We start from the raw sequence: 20,448 nt of genomic DNA on the forward strand, positions 1-20,448 counted from the left end.
GATCTAATCTCCTTCCTCTGCGTCTATCTCCATCTCTGCATATAAACACTACCTTGAGTTCAGTCTTATTATTGTTATTCCCATGCCTTTCTTTATGCTTTTCCTATATAGGTACGCGTCCATAAACAGCATACAGTGTTGTTTTGCATGTTTAAAAAGTTTAAATTTCCTCATAGATATAACTTACCTTATTCACTCTGCATAATTTTTAAGATTATTTCATGCTCATGCATACAGAACAATCATTTAAACTGTTGTATTGCCTTCCATTATGTGAATATACCACAATTTATCAGCCCCTCTTCCCTGTGTAAGCAGTTTGAGGGACAATTTAAAGTCATAGCTTTATAATTTGTTGGCCAAGCAGAACACAGAGGATGCCAGGAATCGATACTTTTATTTCTGCCTTTCTCCCTGTGCCTTCAGTTATTTTACTCCTTCCTTTATATTTTCGCTTGGTCTCCTGGAAAGATTGTTAAGATGACTCCTTAACAAAAACTTCTCCACGGACATGGGTACCCACTCTGTGTTAGGGAGGAGCTAAATGTGAGCCAGACGTTGGTCAACAAGTAGGTGACTGTCGAGCCTATTACCATCAAATTGCATATATACATTTATATCTATAATGTAATGCCTGTGGGTTTCATATACATGCATATTTTACTTTTTACTTTTAAAAGACTATTAAAGTTATAAAAATTACAGTTAATAAGAATTTGATTACCCTTGGTTATCTCCTTATTCAAATGTGTATTTTTCGTAATTTCCATAGTAATATATTTAAAAACCCAAGCATTGGAGGTCACTACAAACTATTGCATTAACAGCTCCACAGATCATATTTACAATAAATAGCTAGGTTCGGTATTGCTAGTTTTGTAGATGGAGTGCCTATAGAATGGAAACTGTCTGCCATTCTCCTTCCAAAACAAGAAAAGGAACTAAAAAATCAATTATGTCTGTTTTCCTGTCTTAATAGACAGCATTGTTGTGAGCTGCTACCAACTTTCTGTGTTCCCATGCAAGCTATAATCTATGATTTGCCTCTGTAATTTCGTTAATATTTAGTGACCAGAGACTTTTTGAGTGTTAACAGATAAATTCTGTTAATAATTATTCTGGTGACTTCATTGTGCTTATGGTGGAAAATAGGTCCCTGAATCACATTTATTTTTTTCCTTTATGAACAACTACCAATTATTTGACTAAATCATTGTCTATAAGCTAAATGAGTTTTCAGCCAACTAAACTGCATGTTACTAAAAAAAACTTACGTGACAAATAAAGTAAACATTTTAAAAAAGATCAAGGACTCGTGAGCTAAGAAATTTCAAACCTAAGATAATATGTTTTGTAAAGGTTAAAGTAGATTTTTCAATTAGAAGGTAAATGGAACGCATTGTAAATGACTGCAGTTGTGTTTTTCCTGTGATCCAGAAATGACTATATTGATTTTTGAAGTTTTTACATTAACAGAAAATCACTGAGACTAAATTTCATGGCTTTGTGAATTCTGGGTTAACTGATAACAGCTGAGAGAGGCTGTGACTGCTGCAGCTTCTCTGCTAGGTGCTCCTTCCTATGCTGAAGTATTTTTTTAGAGCCATCTTTTATCTTTACTTAGAACAATGATGTTGTGATTTGTTTTATTCAGATCAAGTTTTCAGAATCCGACTACTTTGGCAACGTCCTACAAACTCGCAAGTATTTAGCACAGTCTGATTTCTTCTGGCTAAGAAAAGCCGTTCCAAAAACAGAGTGAGTATTAAAAAAAAAAAAAGTTAAATAGATAAATACATTGGTGAGAAGCAGAGTCTCTTTAGATTAAACTTTGTAATTCCCCTCAAGTCAGAGTAGCTGGCTTGCCAGTTAACTTGTTTTAGCAAAATCTATGTCATGTTTTGCCAACTCTTATTTTTTATATTATGTAATTCAGATCTTAAGTCTAATTACAGGTCCCCCATTTCTAGCATCAACACATATCAAGAGAAGGCTTATTAGGATGCAAACATTAAAGTTATTTCTAGATCTAGTTATGAATATATGTAGAGGGAATAATTTCTCTGGATTTTTACATTCGTGTAGTAACTTTTGAAGTCTTAAAAAAGAATAAATACTTAAAAAAACTATGATTAGAAATGTCAAAGTAAATGTATAGAAGCAACTAGAAAATATTTGTTGAGGTAATGCCTATCAAAGAACTGACAGCTATATTGTTTTTATCTAATAGCAGTTATGATTTATTTGCCTTCCTCTCAGCTGCCTATAGGAGTTTTTTCTACAGATAGGAGAGTTTCCTTAGGAACTTTTAGGCCCAGAGCCCGCCAGCTATGATTTCATCCCTTAGCAAAATGTCAGTGATGATGACAATGATGATGGTAGCAGCTAACAATTATTATTTGTTTACGTTGTACCAGAAAATGCTTTACAATTTTTAATTCATTTTATCCTCATATGAATTCTGTGTGGTATAGGTACTGTTATCCCCATTTTACAGGAAAATAAAAGGCTTACAACTGAGAAATTCTCCAGCTTAGGTTTGGATCACGTTTTGTTCTGTCTGCTGGTGCTTTTGATTCCTGGGACTGGATTCTGTTCTGCTAAGGCCCACTTCTCCAATGCCTTTTTTCTCTCTGTTCTCCAGACTGGATAATTTCTATTGATCTGGATTTCAACTCCGGCATTTCTTTTTTAATTTAATTGTATTATTATTTTTTAACTTATTTTTAATTTCAATAGGTTTTGGGGGAACAGATGGTGGTTTGGTTACATGAATAAGTTCTTTAGTGGTGATTTCTGAGATTTCAGTGCACCCATCACGCGAGCAGTGTACGTGTATACTGTATCAGTGTGTAGTCTTTTATTCCTCACCCTCTTCCCACTCTTTCCCCCCAAGTCTCCAAAGTCCATTGTATCATTCTTATGCCTTTGTGTCCTCATAGCTTAGCTCCCTCTTATGAGTAAGAACACAAAATGTTTGGTTTTCCATTCCTAAGTTACATAGGATAATGGTCTCCAATTCCATCCAGGTTGCTGCGAATGCCATTATTTCATTCCTTTTTATGGCTGACAACTCCGGAATTTCTGTTTGTTTTTTGTAGTTTCTGTTTCTCTGTTGTGATTCTTTGTTAAGTCATTGTCATCATATTTTCTATTAATTCTTTGAATAAAGTTTATTTTAATTCTTCGAAGTCATCTATAATAGCCACTTTCAAGTCTTTGCTAAATCTAGTAGGTGGGCTCAAACTAACTAGAGTTAGTTTCTATTGACTGCCTTTTATTAAAATTAATTTTTTTTTTTACAGTTTTTCCTTTGCATAACATTTTTTGTTGTTGTTGCTAATGACAGTTTAGATAGCATGTTGTAGCAACTCTGGATTCTGATTTATTTTTCTGAGGCTTTTTTTTTTAAAAAACCAAAAGTAACTGTCCTAACTTATACTGCCAAATAGATCTTCTCTGTGGTATGCAGCTGTCGATGTCTCCACTCAGTTTTTTAACTCTTATTTGTAGTTATTAGCCTCACTTCCTGATGGTTGTCCCTGTGTCTACATAGCTTAGTGCTCAATCAGTGATTAGGTCAGAGCTTGTGCTTAAACACCTTGAGTCTATAGGGCTTCTACCCTCTGCCAGTTGCTCTGTGTGTGGGTTGGGAGCACCTTCAAAGTTATAGCCAGTTCTCAGTCCACCTTCAATTTCACCTTCCACCAGGCCCTCACTGGTCTTCCCTGCACGTGTGCCTAGTTTCCCAGTCAGCCAGGGATGTGTGGAGTGCTTATTTGGCCCTTCTATTACTATTTCAGTTACAGGATCTCTCTTTTAAATTTCTGACTGGGTTTTCCTTGTTAGTTTTCTACTAAGTTGGCCATTCAAAAATTTTAAAAAAATTTGGTGGGTACGTAGTAGGTGTACGTATTTATGAGGTACATAAGATATTTCAGTACAGGCATAGGATGTGTAATAATCACATCAGAGTAAATGGGGTATCCATAGCCTCAAGCATTTATCCTTTATGTTACAAACAATCAAATTATACAGTTTTAGTTATTTTTAAATCTATAATAAGTTGTTGACTGTAGTCACCCTGTTATGCTATCAAATAGTAGATCTTATTCATTCTATCTAACTATATTTGTGTACCCATTAACCATCCCCACTTACCTCAACCCAGTACCCTTCTCAGGCTCATTCTACTCTCTATCTCCATGAGTTCAATTGTTTTCATTTTTAGCTCCCACAAATAAGTGAGAACATGTGAAGTTTTCTTTCTGGGGCTGGCTTATTTCACTTAATATTCTCTAGTTTCATCCATGTAGTTGTAAATGACAGGATTTCATTCTTTTTTATGGCTTAATTGTACTCCATTGTATATATATATATACCACATTTTCTTTATCCATTTGTCTGTTGATGAACACATAGGTTGCTTCCAAATCTTGGCTGTTGTGAACAGTTCTACAATAAACATGGGAGTGCAGATGTTTCTTCGATGTACTGATTTTCTTACTTTTAGGTATATACCCAGCAGTGGGATTGCTGGACTGTAAGGTAGCTCTATTTTTAGTTGTTTGAGGAACCTCCAAACTGTTCTCCATAGTGGTTGCACTAATTTACATTCCCAGTAACAGAGTACAAGCGTTCTCTTTTCTCAACAATCTCACCAGAATTTGTTTTTGCCTGTCTTTTGAATAAAAGCCATTTTAGCTGGAGTAAGATGATATCTCATTGTAATTTTTGATTTGCATTTCTCTGATAATCATTGATGTTGTGCACCTTTTCATATACCTGTTTGCCTTTTGTATGTCTTCATTTGAGAAATGTCTATTCAGATCTTTGTGTCTATGTGTCTGTTTTTATGCCAATATCATGCCATTTTGGTTACTATAGCTCTGTGGTATAATTGGAAGTTAAGTAATGTGATTCCTCCAGTTTTGTTGTTTTTGCTCGGGGTAACATTGGCTATTCTGGATCTTTTGTGGTTGCATATAAATTTTAGGAATTTTTTTCTATTTCTGTGAAGAATGTCATTGATATTTTGGTGGGGATTACAGTGAATCTGTAGATTGCTTTTGGTAGTATGGGCATTTTCCCAGTATTGATTCTTCTAATCCATTAACATGGAATATCTACTTTTTTGTGTCCTCTTCAATTTCTTGCATCAATGTTTTTATAGTTTTCCTTGTAGAGACCTTTCACTTCTTCAGTTAAGTTTATTCCTAGGTATTTTATTTTATTTGTAGCTATTGTAAATGAGATTACTTTCTTGACTTCTTTTACAGATTGCTTTCTCTTAGAATTTCTAAGAGAATTTCTAGTTCTTCGACTGGCTGTTTTTATGCTGCTTAGTCTTTTGCTCCTCTCCCTTTCAAGTCCCTGTTCTGTCCTGGCTTCTGGAAACTCTGAGCCCCTGTGCTTTCCCTTGGCTTAAGTGGTGATTACCACTTCTCCCTCTTATGTTTCCATCCGGCCATCCCTGCTCTCTGCCCTTCAAACCTTCCTGTAATATGCACCTGAAAAATTCATTGGAGGTTACTGACTTTAAGAGGTAGGCCTAAAGCTGAATCTCTTCCCTACCTAACCCTGACTCCAGTCAAAAGCACAAAGGAAAACAGCAGAAGGCTTTAGAACTGCTTTGAAAAATGATAGATAATGGTTTAAAGCCATTTGCTCCACTGTCTTTGGTTCTTTCCTCTCATCACGTTATTTCTCAGTCCACTTATCCTGTTTCATTCCCAATCTAAATTATTCAATAGTTTTAGATTTAGGCGTCTTAAATCCAATACTCAAATCTGACGACTTCGGCAAATGATTTCCAGTATCCCTATGACCATCTACATGTAATACGGTAGTCACGGATCTATAGAATCTTGCCCTTTAATATTTGCTTCAGATCAGTTCCAACTCTTTTTTAAAAAAAATCTGTGGAAAATTGAAGGGTTTCACCAACTTTTTGGTGAATTTTCAGGGTCTTCTCAGGGGCTCCTGCATATTGGCAATACAGTCAGTCTAATTGTTTGATTTCAAACTGTCATTATTCATTTAGGTGTGTAGAAAGGCCTGGATTAGTAATTGAAAAACTCCTAAATGTGTTATCTTTAACATCATCCTAGGATACTGATGAACTGTCAGATTCTAATGGTCTTAACTATTTCTAATATTTTATTCATGCCTTAGAAATACACTGGCTTTGTGGGCTTAGGAAAACTGAGATTTGTGTGGTTTTCTTTTCTGTCATTGAAAAACAAATAGCTCTTTCACAAGGGTATTAAATTGGCTAACTTTTGGGAAAAGTTCTCCAGAAATGGAAATCAGTGCAGTGCTTGTAATTCTTGTTTCCTCAGACTATATATCTATTTCAGGGAAATAACATTTAGAAATTTAAGGTCTTCTTTGCATAGTAAAGGGATATGAGTAAATTCCTTTTCTTTTTTTTGTTTTTTTTTTTAAAGGAAACATCTGGCTGGTCCTTTTCAGGCATTGTAGAGAATTTTAGCCTCGTGATACTCATTGGCTTGAATTGACATCTTTCAGGCCTGAAAATTCATGAGTTAATCGAGTGGGGATCATTCTGGAATAGCTCTTCTACACTAGTTTACTTTGAACAGCATCATGATTATATTTTCACAAAGCCCTGAAATAACATTTTGCTTCTTTGTGGGTATAGGAGATAAAGACCCTTTATCTTTCATTCTCATGGAATCCATTTTAGCTGCACTAATGTGCATTAAGAAGTTTCTAAGGCGATGGGATATGTCAGCAAGAATGAAATTAATTGGGTGGTCATCCCTGAAGGTACATATTTAGGGGTTGGTTCACAGAATTGTCACTTCATCAGCTTGCTTAAAAATAGAGGATTTACTTACTGCTCGGCTTGAGTTGAAAGTAATTTCTTTCCCTCAGGATCACCTTCTTCGACAGAAATTATTTTAAGCCAGCCTCACTATTAACTCACTCTCATTCTACTGTGACCAAACATGTCTGAATTCTCTGTCTTTTGAAAAACATGTAAAAATACATTAAATGTCTTTATAAATTATGTTCCTGCCCAGAACTTTTGTTTGCAAAAGCATTATCTATAGCATGGAATGGGAGTGATATAATCTGCAGGATATTAATAAGAAAGCAATAAATACACTATGGCTTTTCCATTCCATATTCCCTAGACTATCTGTAAGAGTTGATAAGAAAAATGTAAAACTTTAGCCTGATGTATATCTATTTTATATGGTCCAAAGAAATAGGTGTACCAGTGTCTTTTTCTTCAGATTCTTGTATTTTGGTATTATATTCCTTTTATGTATCTCATTCTCCAGTATAATTTCTTTCCCATTATTTTGGGATTTGAAATTTCTATGCGACCTCTCCCTACCTTATCCACCAAATCCTTTCTCAAACACAGACTGCAGAAGCACCCTAAAGACATAGTAAGAAGAATTTAAAGCACTTGAATGATATTCTCTGTTTATTGAAGTGGATGTATACATGCAATAAATTCATTTTAATGGATTTAGTGATCTTCTGTTTAGCACTTACCATTTGGACAACAGTCAAAGCCCATAAGCAACTTAAAATCTTGTTGGGAGATAAGCTGTGCAAACTCAGATGCCTTCAGGGGCCAGTCAGTTAACAAATGGTTGACCTACATGGGTGTAAACAGGGAGTAGTGGGGACTGTGGAAAACTAGTAATTACACACCCCACTTAAAGGCATTCCAATTCAATAGTTTGTTAAGCCATTGTGTTGGGCAAGCAAAACAGTTTTCTGGGAAGATTCAGCCCATTGGGTTGGACTTAGTCTGTGGATAGCTAGCTTTTCAGCATTCCATTTATCTATAGCTGTGTGACAAACCTCCCCTAAATTTAGAGTATTGAAACAACAGTCATTATTTTTCTCTCTCATGGTTCTGGGGGTCACTAGGCTCAGCTGCATGGTTCTTGTTGGTGGTTTTTTTTTTGTTTTTTTTTTTGTTTGTTTTGTTTTTTGACACAGAGTCTCACTCTGTCACCAGGCTGGAGTACATTGGCGTGATCTCAGCTCACTGCAACCTCCGTCTCCCAGGTTCAAGCGATTCTCCTGCCTCAGCCTCCTGAGTAGCTGAGATTACCGGTGCCCGCCACCACGCTGAGCTAATTTTTGTAGTTTTAGTACAGACAGCATTTCATCATGTTGGCCAGGCTGGTTTCGAACTCCTGACTTCAGGTGATCTGCCCACCTCAGCCTCCCAAAGTGCTGGGATTACAGGCATGAGCCACTGCACCTGGCCATTTATGGTCTTTCATGTAGTTAACAGTCAGATAGTGGCTGGGGCTGGAGTCATATGGAAGGCTACGTCTCTCACATGTCTAATGGTTATGCTGACTGTTGACTAGAACATCTACATATGGGCTCTTCATGTATGTTGGGTTTCCTTACAGCATGTTGATTGATAGAGAAACTTCAAAGGGCAGCTTTTCTGAGAAAGGGAGGGAGGGAGGGTGTGCTTGTATGCATCGGGGGAAGTTGTATCACCTTTAATTACCTAGCCTTGGAAGTCACACTGTCATTTCTGCTGCATATTATTCTTTAGAAGTGAGTCACTAAGGCTAACCCATAATCAAGGGGAGAGGAATTTAGATTCCATCTCTTAATGGGAGGAGTGTAAAAAAGTTCGCAAACACATATTAAAACTAGCACATGTAGCCTTACATTAGAGAATAGTAAAACTAAATATATAATAAACTTGGATGTAATACGGGAGATATACAAAATGTTTAGCAGCTGGTTTGGCATGGGCCCTGAACAAATAGAAGAAATAACAGCATCAACAACTGGTAGGCTCTACTGGTGCAGCTGCTTAATATCAGCTCTGGGTATTATCAAGGCTCCATACATGCCCTAGAGTCAATAAGAGCCCTGGGAGGTCAGGAATGGTAAGATCATGTGTCTGAAATAAGATGTTTTCGTTATTCTTGTTGAAGCTTCGGAAGCCCCATTAAGGTCTAGTTTCAGAGACTGGTTGTTTGGTTTGCTTTGTCTACCTTTGTCTACCAGCAGTTAGGAACATTTTCCCTGCATGGCCCTTACCTGAATGTTTCAAAAGTTTGTTACTTTAAAGAGAGGGGAGTTGGGAAGAACAAAAAGAGAAGGGACAAGCTCTAGGAATACACCTTATCTTTTGTATATATTATGATTCAGTCCAGTGTTACTTAGAAGCCAAGGCACCCACCTGGATTTTCCCCTCTTGACCTACAAATGTTGGGTTCTTCGGGTAGTGTATCAGTTTCCTATTGCTACTGTAACAAACTCCTGCAACCTAAGCAGCTTAAAACAGCACAGATTTATTATCTCACAGTTCTCTAGGTCAGAAGTCTAGGGTAGCTTGGTTGTTTTCTCTGCTTTGGATTTCATAAGGCTGAAATCAGAGTGTCAGCCGGCTGGGCTCTTATGGGGAGGCTCTGGGAAGAATCCCCTTCCAAGGGGATTCAGGTAGTTGGCAGAATCCAGTTCTTTCTGGCTGTAGGGGTAAGGTCTTTACTTCCTTGCTGGCTATCGCCTGGAAGCCACTCTTCGTTCTCAGAGGGCTTTATGCAGTCCTTGCACATTGCCCCTACATCTTAGAGCCAGCAGCGTGTCAAATCCTTCTCACCCTTCCTCCTCTCCGACTTCCTCCTCTGTTGCATCTCTCTGATTCCAGCCAAACAAGGTTGTCTGCTTTTAAGGGCTTGTGATTAGATTGAGCCTACCTGAATAATCCAGGATAATGTCTCTATTTTAAGGTCCTTAAGCTTAATTACACCTGCAAAGTCCTTCTTACTATGTAATGTAACACGTTCATAGGATCCAGGGATTAGGATTTGGCCATAATTTTACCTACTACAGGTTGCCAAGTTAGGTCAATAGAGGTGCTTTCCCCTTCACTTGTTTCCTCAGGAAAGTAGGCAAACCAGCAAGTTTATGTTAAACACTAGGGCTTAATTGAAATACCCCAAATTTGAAGGAAAAGAATATGCATTTTATGGAAATATGTCCAAGTTTCGGTTTTGAAAAGAGAGGAGGTGCCCTTTCTTGATTTCCAGTAATGTCTACAGTATAATATAATGCTTAGGCGAACTGGTTTGAAGTCAGACAGACCAGGCCTCGTACAAGTACATAATGCTCATAAGTCTCATTATCCTCATCTGTGAAATGGGCTAATAATTCCTATGTTGTCATGGGGAAAAACTGATGAATAGAAGGTGCTTAGGACATAGTAAGTGCTCAGTGAATGTTAGCTAAATATAATGATAATGATAACAGAATGACATATTCATAGACTTCTTTGTAGTTGGGGAGAAGGTATGAGTTTACCAACCAGTATCAACAATTGGGTTTCCTATTAGTTTCATATTAACCTGATATAAATTAATTTGTTAGTCTGACATAATTATCCTATTAGACATAAATGAGTAATACAATTATTCTAGAAAGGGATTTATACAAGTTTTTTTTTTTCTTTCCTTTTTAATTTTTTTAGAGACTTGAACTTCTGGGCTCAGGCAATCCTCCTGCCTCAGCCTCCCAAGTAGCTGGAACTATATTTGCATGCCACTGCTGGGCTTAGGAGTTTATTTTTAGCAATTTAGCTTAAGATGAATTGCTTGGTTTTAATCATAACAAGCAGTCACTGAAACTCACAACCGTCTAAGTCAGGGTTTGGCCACTATGGCCTGTGGGCTAAATCTCACCTGCTGCCTGTTTTTGTACGGCCCATGAGCTAAGAATAATTTTTAGAGATAAATGTTTGCAGTTGGTTTGATGATGGGGAAGCCCTAACTTTGTTTTGTTTTTTGTTTTTGTTTTTTAATTAAAATAATTTTTGTTGGTACGTAGTAGTTGTAAATATTTATGGGGTACATGAGATATTTTGATACAGGCCTGCAATGCATAATCATCAGATCACGGAAAATGGGAGTATCCATCCCCTCAAGCATTTATCCACTTATATTATTACAGTTATCTTAAAATGTACAATTATTATTGACTATAGTCACCCTGTTGTGCTATCAAATACTAGGTCTTATTCATTCTTTCTAACTGTACATTTTTTGTACCCATTACCCATCCCCACTTCTCCCCCATTCCCCTACCGCCCTTCCCAGCCTCTGGTAACCATCCTTCTACTGTCTATCTCCATGAGTTCAATTGTTTTGGTTTTTAGATCCCACAAATACGTGAGATCTCACAAATATGTGAGAACATGCAATGTGTGTCTTTCCGTGCCTGGCTTATTTCACTTAACATAATGACCTCCAGTTCCATCCATGTGTTGCAAATGACAGGATCTCATTCTTTTTTATGGCTGAATAGTACTCCATTGTGTATATGTACCACATTTCCTTTATCCGTTCACCTGTTGGTGGACACTTAGGCTGCTTCCAAACCTTGGCTATTGTGAACAGCGCTGCAACAAACATGGGAGTGCAGATATCTCTTTGATTATTTTCTTTCCTTTGGGTATATACCCAGCAGTGGGGCTGCTGGATCATATGGTAGCTCCATTTTTAGTTCTTTGAGGAACCTCCAAATTGGAGAAGCATAACTTTGAACCCCAATTAGCAAAATGTTATCTCATCCCAAAATAATTCCATTATTCTCATTAATAGGCCTGTATTAGAAATAATTGTACTCAGCTGGGCATGGTGGCTCACGCCTGTAGTCCCACAACTTTGGGAGGCTGAAGTGGGCGGATCACTTGAGGTCAGGAGTTTGAGACCAGCCTGGCGAACATGCCGAAATGCTGTCTCTGAAAGAAAAAAGAGAAATAATTGTACTTGATTACTACTATTATTTTTTGAATTTCATCAATAAAATTTGTGGACAGTTTGCTCTTAAGTACCTATGTAATATCCTTGATTTTGCCTCTTTGCCTGTAAAGCCTAAAATATTTATGATCTCATTCTTTACAGAAAAAAATTTGCTGACTGCTGATCCCAGTAACCTATTGTGCATTTAAGGTTTGGGTGTAGACTCCTTTTAGATAGAAGGGATCCTTTAGATGTCCTAATGCAATGCCTTAATTTTATAGCTAAAACCAAACCCCAGGAAGGTAGGTGACTCTTCCCACACAATTCAGCTAGTTAGTGATAGAGGCAGTACACTTTCCACTGGAGTAGGCAGACCCTCTGGGTAGCATAGTTGGACTTTATTCATCTTTCTTTAAATGGACCTCTGTGTTGTCACCAATCCAGAACTTTTAAATGGACAGGCCAGAGGCGATGCAGCATAGAAACACAGTTGTCCATTCAAGCCATTGAATAGGGCCTGGCAAATATATAGTTGCTGTGTTTCCATTTGCAGGGAGAGCCCTTTAGATTCTAGAATTTCTCTTTAAAACTTTTTCAAAAACACAAGTTACTAACAATAAATAACTGGGCATGTTAATATATTTTCACTGAGCCATGTTCAGTTTAGGATGAGATTGTTCATTGAGCAGTACAGTAGCCCTAAACTGAGGGAATAATTTCCCCTCATGTCCAACATCCCCATTGTTCCATGTTATCTGCTAATAAACCCAGCCACGCTGTGTTTGTCTTTGCTTCCCTCCTGCCTGTATAATGATGATTACTCTCTGGTATTTGTTTCTTTTTCCACAGGTGGTTTACAAATCCAACGACCGTCAATGCCTTCTACAGTGCATCCACCAACCAGATCCGTGAGTACTGGTTCCTTGTCTCCTTGGTAATCTGGTATAAAATGGAAAGAACTTTTCCATGGCAGGTTGTACTCCTACCTATATGCCAAATTTTTCTCACTCTCTTCACCTTACTAGTTTTTTTAAAGCTTTCTGTCACCATTGATTGAAAAAAAAATCAGCTACAGTAAGCCAAATTAAACCATAATGAAGTTTGCCATGAAAAGGAGCAAGTTTCCACTTTCCTGTCATAATGGCCTTACTGATTTTGTCCATGCCATTTTATTCATTCCTAGGATTGGTGGGGAAAACAGCAGGTAACTGAGCAGATTGTAGAATCTGAGCGGACCATCTCTATGTAAGAAAGAAGCTTGGAAATGTTCTTATTAATGCTAGGAAGTTATGTCTTGAAGTTTTTTACTTACATGCATCAGGTATATGTAATTAAAAATACCAGGATAAATTTTTAAAAATTATTATTTTTATTATTTTTTTAAAGACAGAGTCTCCCTCTGTCACCTAGGCTGGAGTTCAGTGGTGCGATCTTGGCTCACTGCAACCTCTGCCTCCCGGGTTCAAGTTATTCTTGTGCCTCAGCCTCCTGAGTAGCTAGGAGTAGAGGTGTGCACCACCACGCCCAGCTAAATTTTTTAATTTGCATTTTTAGCAGAGATGGGTTTTTGCCATGTTGGCTAGGCTGGTCTCAAACTCCTGGCCTCAAGTGATCTGCCCACCTCGGCCTTCCAAAGTGCTGGGATTACAGGCGTGAGCCACTGCACCTGGCCTTAAAAAATTATTAAGATCTGATTGGTGCAAATAAAAAGTTTGACAGCATCCAGCCTTGGCAATAAGGACACATACTCACTGCTGGTGGAAAGATAGATTGGCTCATCCACTTTGCAGGGCAATTTGACAATATCTCAAAAAGCTGAAGATGTGCATGCATACCTACGACCATGATATGTGCTCCTGGAATGTGCTCTAATGCTGTGATTCTTGAAATGCGGTCCTTGGACCTGCAGTAATAGCATCATGGGGGATCTTGTTAGAAATGCAAATTCCCAGGCCCCACCTTGGGTCTATTGATCAGACTTTGGATGTGGAGCTCAGAAATCTGGTGTAATAAAACCTGCAGGTGATTATAATGCATGCTAAAGTTTGGGAACAGCTGCCCTAGAGAACTCTTGCACAAGGCATAAAGAAGCCCATGCAAAAATGCTCATAACAGTATTATTTATAATAGTAGAAAAAGCAAAATAACCTACATATTCCTCTGCAGGAAGATGAGTCAAATGTGGCATATTCACACAAAGGAATACCATACAGCAGTGAAAAATGAGCAACATATATTAACATGGATGAATTTCACAAGTAAAACAACTTGAAAAAATATATCAAGTATGATACTATATAAATAAAGTTGAAAATCATGCAGAACAATTCTACACATGGTTTGGAGGTACATCCATTTGTAGTGTAAGTGTAAAGACATTCATGAGAATGACAAACACCAAATTCCGGTTGGTGGTGGCTTGTCTTGGGGAGAGTGGGCCGCTCTTGCTCAAATCCTTGCTGGTTTCTCCTCATCTCCCATATCTCTTAATGATGGCATGCCCCAAGGCTCAGTCCTTGCACCTTTTCTGTTCTCTTCTCTCCATCTTTGCTCACTTGCTTGTTGATAACATCTAATCTCACGGTTTTAATCACATTTCTACAGTGTTGAATGCAGGGGATGGAATTTATCACCCTTGTTCATACCACTACTGTCTCCCACCTGGATTATGGTAATAGCCTCCTCATTGGCCTCCCTGCTTTTGTTCTTACCCCCCTTCAGTCCATTCTAAATATAATATTGTAGCGATTTTAAGATGTTTTACAATCACATCGTGTCACTTCTTTGCTCAAAAGCTTTTATCAGCATCCCATCTCACTGAGAGAAAGAGCCAAATTATTTATAATGGCCTTAAGGTCTGTTATCTTTCTGCCCGTACCTCCTGCTACTGTCCCTCTTCCTCCCTCCTTCTGTTCCAGCCACACTGGCCTCCTTCGTGTTTGTAGAGCACATCTGACACGCCCTGCTCTGGGGGCATTTATACCTGGGGTTTGCTTTCTCTTGGAAAACTTCCCCAAGTGACCTGCCTGGTTTATGCTCCCATTTCCTTCAAATCTTTATTCAAAGGCCAGGCCACCTCCTTAGGGAGGCATCCTGCCTTCCCTCCGGCTAGTCGGCCAGTCTGCCGTGGGTCCTCCATACTGGCCGTTGTTCCTACAGGACTCTGGTCAGCGGGAACAGCCCGAAGGCTGTGGCTGCTCACTACCAGCTGGCACATCTTCTTAGAGCCGCCCTCGTGTGGCCACTGTTAGGAATGGCAGACTCTGCCCGACTCTGGTCTGAGAGAGAAATGAACAGAAAGACGAAAGACAAGCAGATGGCGGGATTTTTTTATTTATACATTAATTTACATAACTAAGTAAGTTGTTAAATATTTTGAATGACACTTCTTACTGTATAAATATTCATTATCGCGAAACTACCATTGCTTTCTTAAGGCCCTAAATGCCAACTTGAGAACTAAGTTGCATATGTTATATGGGAACTTAGGATATTTGAGTTATTAATTATAACTAATACTTATAATAATTTATTACTAATTATAATCACATTTAGGATATTCTATTGGGAAATAGAAATTGTTTAGATTATTCACTTAAGAACGTTTTATTGTCTAATATTTGGTACATGCAAAAGAACATATGTAACATTTTGGCACATATGAGTTATAAAGAATATATGAAAACATGACGAAATTAATATGTGCCTATGACGCCCTCACCCCATCAGGAACCATCCCTCCCTCTCACCACAGAAGTAACACTCTTCTGATTTGAGGGTTTATCATTTTTGTTTTTTTAAAATAAAACTTTATTTATATAGGTATCCCTAAACAATGTTATTTTTACTTGTTTCTTAGTATAATAAAAATGGTATCTTACTGTATGCAATCTTAAACAACTGCGATTTTTCAGTCAACATGTTTTTAGGATTTGTCCGTGTAGCACGTGGTGGTAGGTTGTTTTCATGTTCACTGCCGTATAATATTTCATGACTGTACCCCCGGATTGTTTATTCTTCTATTGTCCAGCCTATGTATCCCCACACCCGGGTTTTTGCTTATGAACAGTGCTGCTCTGCATATTCTTGTGAATGTCTCTTGAAACAAGCGTCTGAGGGTATACACCCAGGAGTGGAATTATCGGCTGATAGGAAGAAGTTATCTACCAGATAACATCAAATGTTTTCCAAAGCTGGTGTTCCAAAGTACAGAAGTGTTTCTGTTGTTCCTCATTTTCATCAGCTCTTGGCATTGGTAGATTTAATTTTCACCAGTCTAGCGAGTGTAAGAGATCAGCTCTTATGCAAGAAAAGCCGACGTTTCTGCATTCACTTTAAAATGTCACTGAAGGCTTACTGCTCCTTGGGGTACTTAAGTGTGTCTAATAATAGTTCCATCTCCAGGATTCACCCCTGCTCAGCCTTTTTCTTGCCTGGGAAGGGCTAATCCTATCAGAGGTTTACTGAGGAAGAAACCATTACAGGGTAACCCAATGGTTTCATGAAAGCTCATGGGCAGAGGGGTTTTTTAAAGCGAACAATTTGAAACAGTATTTTAATTAAGAGATTCAAGCTGTTTCTGTTTTCTTAATGACCACTGCTTGCTCTCACTGTAAGTTACATTCCCAGGCAAGATGACAAGGAATCCTTTGGGTGACTTTTTTTTTCCCCTCTCTCCTTTCTGATTTTCTGGACTACAAATTAAGACAGGTGGAGTTTCTTCTTACACACTTCCCCGCCGGGTTTCCTGGGACTTCCCCCACCCTAAAACTGCCTTCTTTTTGCTTCGCTGAAGAAGTGAAAAATTGAGGTGATTCTCTAAAATGAACATCTTTATTGATTAGGGGCTGATTCTGACAGCATGTGGCCATCTGTTTAATTGGGTTTTACATCTAAGATGTAACTATACTTAGTAACGTGATTTATGACAATTTCATTCAGTTCCCATTATCATTTTCTGATTTATGCTACTTAAATCTGCTTCTGCACGCAATAGAGACTTGAATAGAAAATAGAAAAACCTGTAGTTTTTTTTTTCTTTTTCAAATCCATGCCTTTGTGTGGAACCCTATGATTTGTGGCCATCTTTCAATTTAGATTTTTACAGGGTGGTTACAACTTCTTATTTTTCTTCCCTTGTCAAGCTGGGTAGCAATGTGTTTAGACATGTAGCGTAGTGTGAAATTATAATGATTTAAATCTGCTGTATGAGGAGTTATACTCAGTAGCTGTCATAAAATTTAATTATATTTGAATAAGGTGGTTAAAGAGGAAAACAAAAATCTGAAATGATTGGTGCTTAACCCTAACTCTGTGATAACTGTGACACTGATCTCGCTGCTTTTCAGAGGGGCAAGGTGAGAACGTGAATCAGAGACCTAGTTTGTATGGCCTTAGTCGAGGTTTTTATCCTTCCAGACCCCTATTGTCCTGTCTGCCACATGTTGAGGCTATCTAGCCCATAGGGTTTTAGGGGAAGGTTTAATGAGGTGAATTTGTAAAGTGCCAGCACATTGCCAAGCTCAGGGCTTCTATATCTAAACCTGGCATGCCAGGAGTCCCTGCGATAACCATTGTGTCACAGGACAAACAGCAAAATATAAAGATCGGCAGGGAGGGATTATTTCAAACTTTTGCCCTCAGGAGATCTTAGGCCAGGCATGGTGGCTCACGCCTGTAATCCCAGCACTTTGGGAGGCTGAGGCAGGTGGATCACCTGAGGTTGGGAGTTCAAGACCAGCCTGGCCAACATGGTGAAACCTCATCTCTACTAAAAATATAAAAATGAGCCAGGCGTGATGGCAGGTGCCTGTAATCCCAGCTGCTCGGGAGGCTGAGGCAGGAGAATCACTTGAACCCAAAAGGCGGAGGTTGCAGTGAGCCGAGATTGCGCCAGTGCACTCCACCCTGGGCGACAGAGTGAGACTCTGTCTTAAAAAAAAAAAAAAGAGATTTTATTATATTATAATGTTCCACATTATAATATGTATGCATGCAACTGACTAAATGCTGAGTAAAAGAAGCCAGGTATAAGACTAATTACTGTCCTGTTTCATGTGTATAAAGTTCAGGAACAGGCAAATAAATCTGTATGATGGAAGTTAAAATAATGACTACCTTTGTTGGGGGTATTGACTGAGAGAAGGCATGTGACACGTTCTTTATCTTGATCTCAGAGGTGGTTACACAGGTGATACAAGAGTAAAAACTCACCGTGTTCTATCATTAAGATTTGTGTCTGGCTGGGTATGGTGGCTCACGCTTGTAATCCCAGCACTTTGGGAGGCTAGGGTGGGAGGATTGCTTTAACCTAGGAGTTCGAGACTAGCCTGGGCAATATGGCAAGACCCTGTGTCTACAAAAAACAACAAAAAATTAGCCAGGTGTGGTGGCATGCGCTTGTAGTCCCAGCTACTCTGGAGGCTAAGGTGGGAGGATTGCTTGAGCCCAGGGGTTTGAGACTGCAGTGAGCTCTGATTATGCCACTGTACTCCAGCCTGGGTGACAGAGCAAGATCCTGTCTTTAACAACAACAAAAATGTATGCGTTTACTGTATGTTAAGTGACACCTCAAAATAAATAGGAACACTGCTCCTTTTCTCCATAAAAATGTTTGGAACAGCGTATAGTATGCATGGACATCTGGAGCTAATAATAGGTTGCCTCGGGCTAAGTCTGTAGAGGTGTAGACCAGGGATTGGCAAACTATTTCTGTAAATTGCCAGATAGTAATATTTTTGGCTTTGCAAGCCGTACTGTCTTTGTTGCAGTTTCTCAATTCTGCCATGGCAGCCATAGACAGTTCATAAACCAATGAGCCTGGCTGTGTTCCAGTAAAACTTTATTTACAAAACAGGTGGCAAGGCTGCAGTTTGCCAGCCCCTAGAGTAGCGTGCTTTGAGAGAGTGGGCTCCAGTGGGCCAATGAGGAGTGTTCTGACTCACCTTCCATGGTTCTTTGGATCTATTCAGGTAGTGGTAGTGGTGGGAAGAGTGAACAGCTCATATTTGGTTTTCATGTCTACTAACATGGATTGGTCTTTAGAAGAAAATTCATTTTAAGTATTCAATATCAATGAATATTTGAAAAGCACCTCATTTAAGTATTTAGTTTTTATTTTCATACATCTCAAATCAAATTAAAGAAGTATTTTAAACAGATAAGATCTTGGCTTGAAAACAAGCATGGCCTAAGGGCTAAAACCAATGATTTTATTATCTTTGCTGTTATACACAAGGGATTTTTTTCCCTCAGTTTGATCACAGATATTCTGCCAAAGAAGATAAGCCTTTGTCCAGAGGCTGGGCTTATGCTGGCATCGAATTATGGAATTAATCTGGAAATCAAACAGAGATTTGTTTTGCTGTTAAGGAAATCACTGTGTTTCAAACTCGGAGAATTTCTCATACTTCATTGGCTCTACCTAAAACCATAAAGTAAAAGCTAAGTTAGCAAATACTCACCTGTGGCTTCTCTTGGAATTTAATGAAATTAAATCTTTGAATCCACTTGATGTTCCATTTGGGGACATGAGAAAATAAGACTAATATATAGAATTTAGGAATAGTCTTCCATTGTTTTTAGAGCTAGAAAGAAACTTAAGTGGTCACCTCATCCAAATTTCTCACTACCTAAAAGAGATCCTGACACTCAGAGCAATTCTTAGTAATTTTTTTCCACTTATTCACTTGATTTCCAAGTCAATTTTCAAGGCCCCAGTGATTTTCACTTCCTGGTATTCATGCCCCTGTCTAGTCCCCTGCCACACTGGGTAAGGCTTACCACTGTAACTAATAGGATGCTATGGAAATTCTAGATTATGACTTCTGAGGCTGGGCCATAAAAAACATTGTGGCTTTTGTTTTTGGATAATGTTCACTCTGGAGGAAGCCAACCGCCACGTTGTGAGGGCATTCAGGGAGCTCACAGAGAGATCCACATGTGAAGGAACTGGGGCCCCCTGCCCGTTAGGAGTACCATGTGAGTGCACCATCTTGGAAGTAGATCCCCAGTGCAGCCAAGCCTTCAGATGACTGTGGCCCAGGCTGACATCTTGGCTGCAACCTCACGAGACACTGATACAGAACCACCCAAATAAGCTGTTTCCAAACTCCTGACCCAGAGAAATGGGGAGATAGCAACTATGTCTGGGGATGATTTGTTACACAGCAAGAGGTAACTAATATAGCTATTAGAGCATGCCCAGGTGCTAACTGAGTTTGGTAGGAGGGTATATAACTTTGTGTGGTTTAGTGGTTAAGGGTGTGAGCGCTGAAGTATGACAGTTTGATTTTGAATCCTGGCTTGGCCACTAATAACTTGCAACCTTGGGCAAGTTACTTAACATCTTTAAGCCTTAGTTTAATTATCTGTAAAATTGAGATAATAGTAGTAACCATCCTATAGGGTTTTCGTGAAGATTAAATGATACTATATATATAATATATAATGTTATCTAGTACATTTTATAATCTAATATTAGATATATAAATATATAATAATAAATATTAATTATAATATCTAATATTAAAATACACTTATAGTTATAAATTATACATATAATATATATTTATATAATATATATCAATATGTAATATATAAGTATATATTAAATTATGTATAACATATATGTGTTAATATTGTATATATAATATCATTTAATCAACCCTATAGGATGGTTACTACT

General features: G+C 38.3%; 1 protein-coding gene across 1 annotated transcript in view; it reads left to right on the forward strand.

Moving 5' to 3' along the window:
- PHEX (phosphate regulating endopeptidase X-linked) overlaps window positions 1-20,448 on the forward strand; it is a 213,056-nt gene that overhangs the window by 145,344 nt on the left and 47,264 nt on the right. Inside the window, exons 12-13 of the mRNA XM_032757990.2 lie at window positions 1,655-1,758; window positions 12,612-12,670. Of these exons, the coding sequence (XP_032613881.1) occupies window positions 1,655-1,758; window positions 12,612-12,670 (163 nt within the window). The remainder of the gene's footprint in view (window positions 1-1,654; window positions 1,759-12,611; window positions 12,671-20,448) is intronic.

The sequence above is a fragment of the Hylobates moloch genome, unplaced genomic scaffold, assembly GCF_009828535.3.
Source record: "Hylobates moloch isolate HMO894 unplaced genomic scaffold, HMol_V3 SCAFFOLD_7, whole genome shotgun sequence".
NCBI classification, from domain to species: Eukaryota; Metazoa; Chordata; class Mammalia; order Primates; family Hylobatidae; genus Hylobates; species Hylobates moloch.